The 1,450-nt window shown below is 46.3% G+C and overlaps 1 protein-coding gene across 1 annotated transcript; it reads left to right on the top strand.

Moving 5' to 3' along the window:
- Positions 1-338: 338 nt before the first annotated feature.
- Positions 339-1,398, top strand: LOC123256553 (von Willebrand factor A domain-containing protein 5A-like). Its single transcript, XM_044685145.1, has 3 exons — positions 339-473; positions 723-811; positions 1,067-1,398. Exons 1-3 carry the CDS (start codon positions 399-401, stop codon positions 1,329-1,331), a joined length of 429 nt encoding a protein of 142 aa, XP_044541080.1. The 5' UTR covers positions 339-398; the 3' UTR covers positions 1,332-1,398.
- Positions 1,399-1,450: the final 52 nt, after the last annotated feature.

Below are 1,450 nucleotides of genomic sequence, written 5' to 3' on the forward strand. Positions count from 1 at the left end.
AACCCAGGTCCTCTGGTCTCCAAGCCTGACACTATTCCCTGTGCTACTTAGCCTTCCCACCTCTACAAATTTTTCATAGGTAAATTTGTAAGTTTTCATGAGGCTTCTTGCAACTAAGCCAAAAATCCAAACCCCAAATAAAACCTCTAAGGTGTGATAATTGAACCCTCAACCCTCACTCTTCTCCCTTTTCACATTGTTTTGTTTCCTTGGGTCCTGTAGTATGAATATGTGTGTGTGTATAGATGTGTGAATGTATGTAGGTATGTATTTTTTTTTTTTAATTTTTCACCTCTTGGGTAGATTCCCTGATGGGAGACCCAGCTGTGATGGTGAGTTTCTACCCTAGCATCCCTGAGGCTGAGGGAGAGAGCACTTCTGGTGAATTCATCTTCCTCATGGACCGCTCAGGGAGCATGTCGACACCAATGAATTCTGAAAGGGGTTCCCAGTTACGCATAGCAAGTGCCAAGGTACCAGCTTCTCTCTCTCTACATCTCTCTTGCATGTGTCTTTTGTCCCAAGTGAAAATGGAACTTTGGGATTAAATTGCTCTTGTAACATCGTCACCTTTTCCTTCTCATGGGCTAAATCTGAATGGCACCCCTTTGAGGGTAACTCACTGGGACCAGAATCATGGAGGGGAGAACAGGGGAGAACCAAGTATCAGCAGGATGGAAAATGACACTTTTGGGTAATATCTTCTCTACCTTCTCACTCAGGAAACTCTGATCCTGCTGCTGAAGAGTTTGCCTCTTGGCTGTTATTTCAACATCTATGGATTTGGATCCACTTTTGATTCCTTCTTCCCGTGAGACTCTGGATGGTGTCCCAGAGGTTGGGAGGAGGGTGGAGGTGAAAAGAGAAAATTGGGAGGGAGATATGGCAAAGGATGCAGTTACCCAGTTAGTGAAGAGGCAATAGAAGGCCTGTCTTTGGGGCTGGGGATTATGAGAGGGAGGGGAGCAGGCTGCAGTTCCTCAGACAGAGACTATCCTTCATGGACTTCTTCTTTGTGTGTGTGTATGTATGTATGTATGCATGTATGTGTGTGTATGCATCTCAGAGAAAGTGTGGAGTACACACAGAAGTCCATGGAGGAGGCCCTGCAGAGAGTGAAGGCTCTTGAAGCTGACCTGGGAGGGACTGAAATCTTGGAGCCACTGAAGAACATTTACAGCAAACCCTGCAGACCAAACCACCCCCGGCAGGTGAGGGACTGGAGCTGGGAGCAAAGGAGACACCAGTCTTGTTTGGTTGATGAGTCCCTCATACTGATCCTGTCTGAAGTCAGCACTGATCAGCTTTGTGTCAGAGCAGGAGAATGTTAGATCCACTGTAAGAGCAGAATGGGCAGGTTTAATGGAGTCTCTCCTCCCATAAGAGGAGTCTCACCCCTTGCACTAGGAAGGAGGCCTTTGGTTCTAATAACAACTGAAAATTCACTTAG

Source organism: Gracilinanus agilis, unplaced genomic scaffold (genome assembly GCF_016433145.1).
Source record: "Gracilinanus agilis isolate LMUSP501 unplaced genomic scaffold, AgileGrace unplaced_scaffold60834, whole genome shotgun sequence".
Lineage (NCBI taxonomy): Eukaryota > Metazoa > Chordata > Mammalia > Didelphimorphia > Didelphidae > Gracilinanus > Gracilinanus agilis.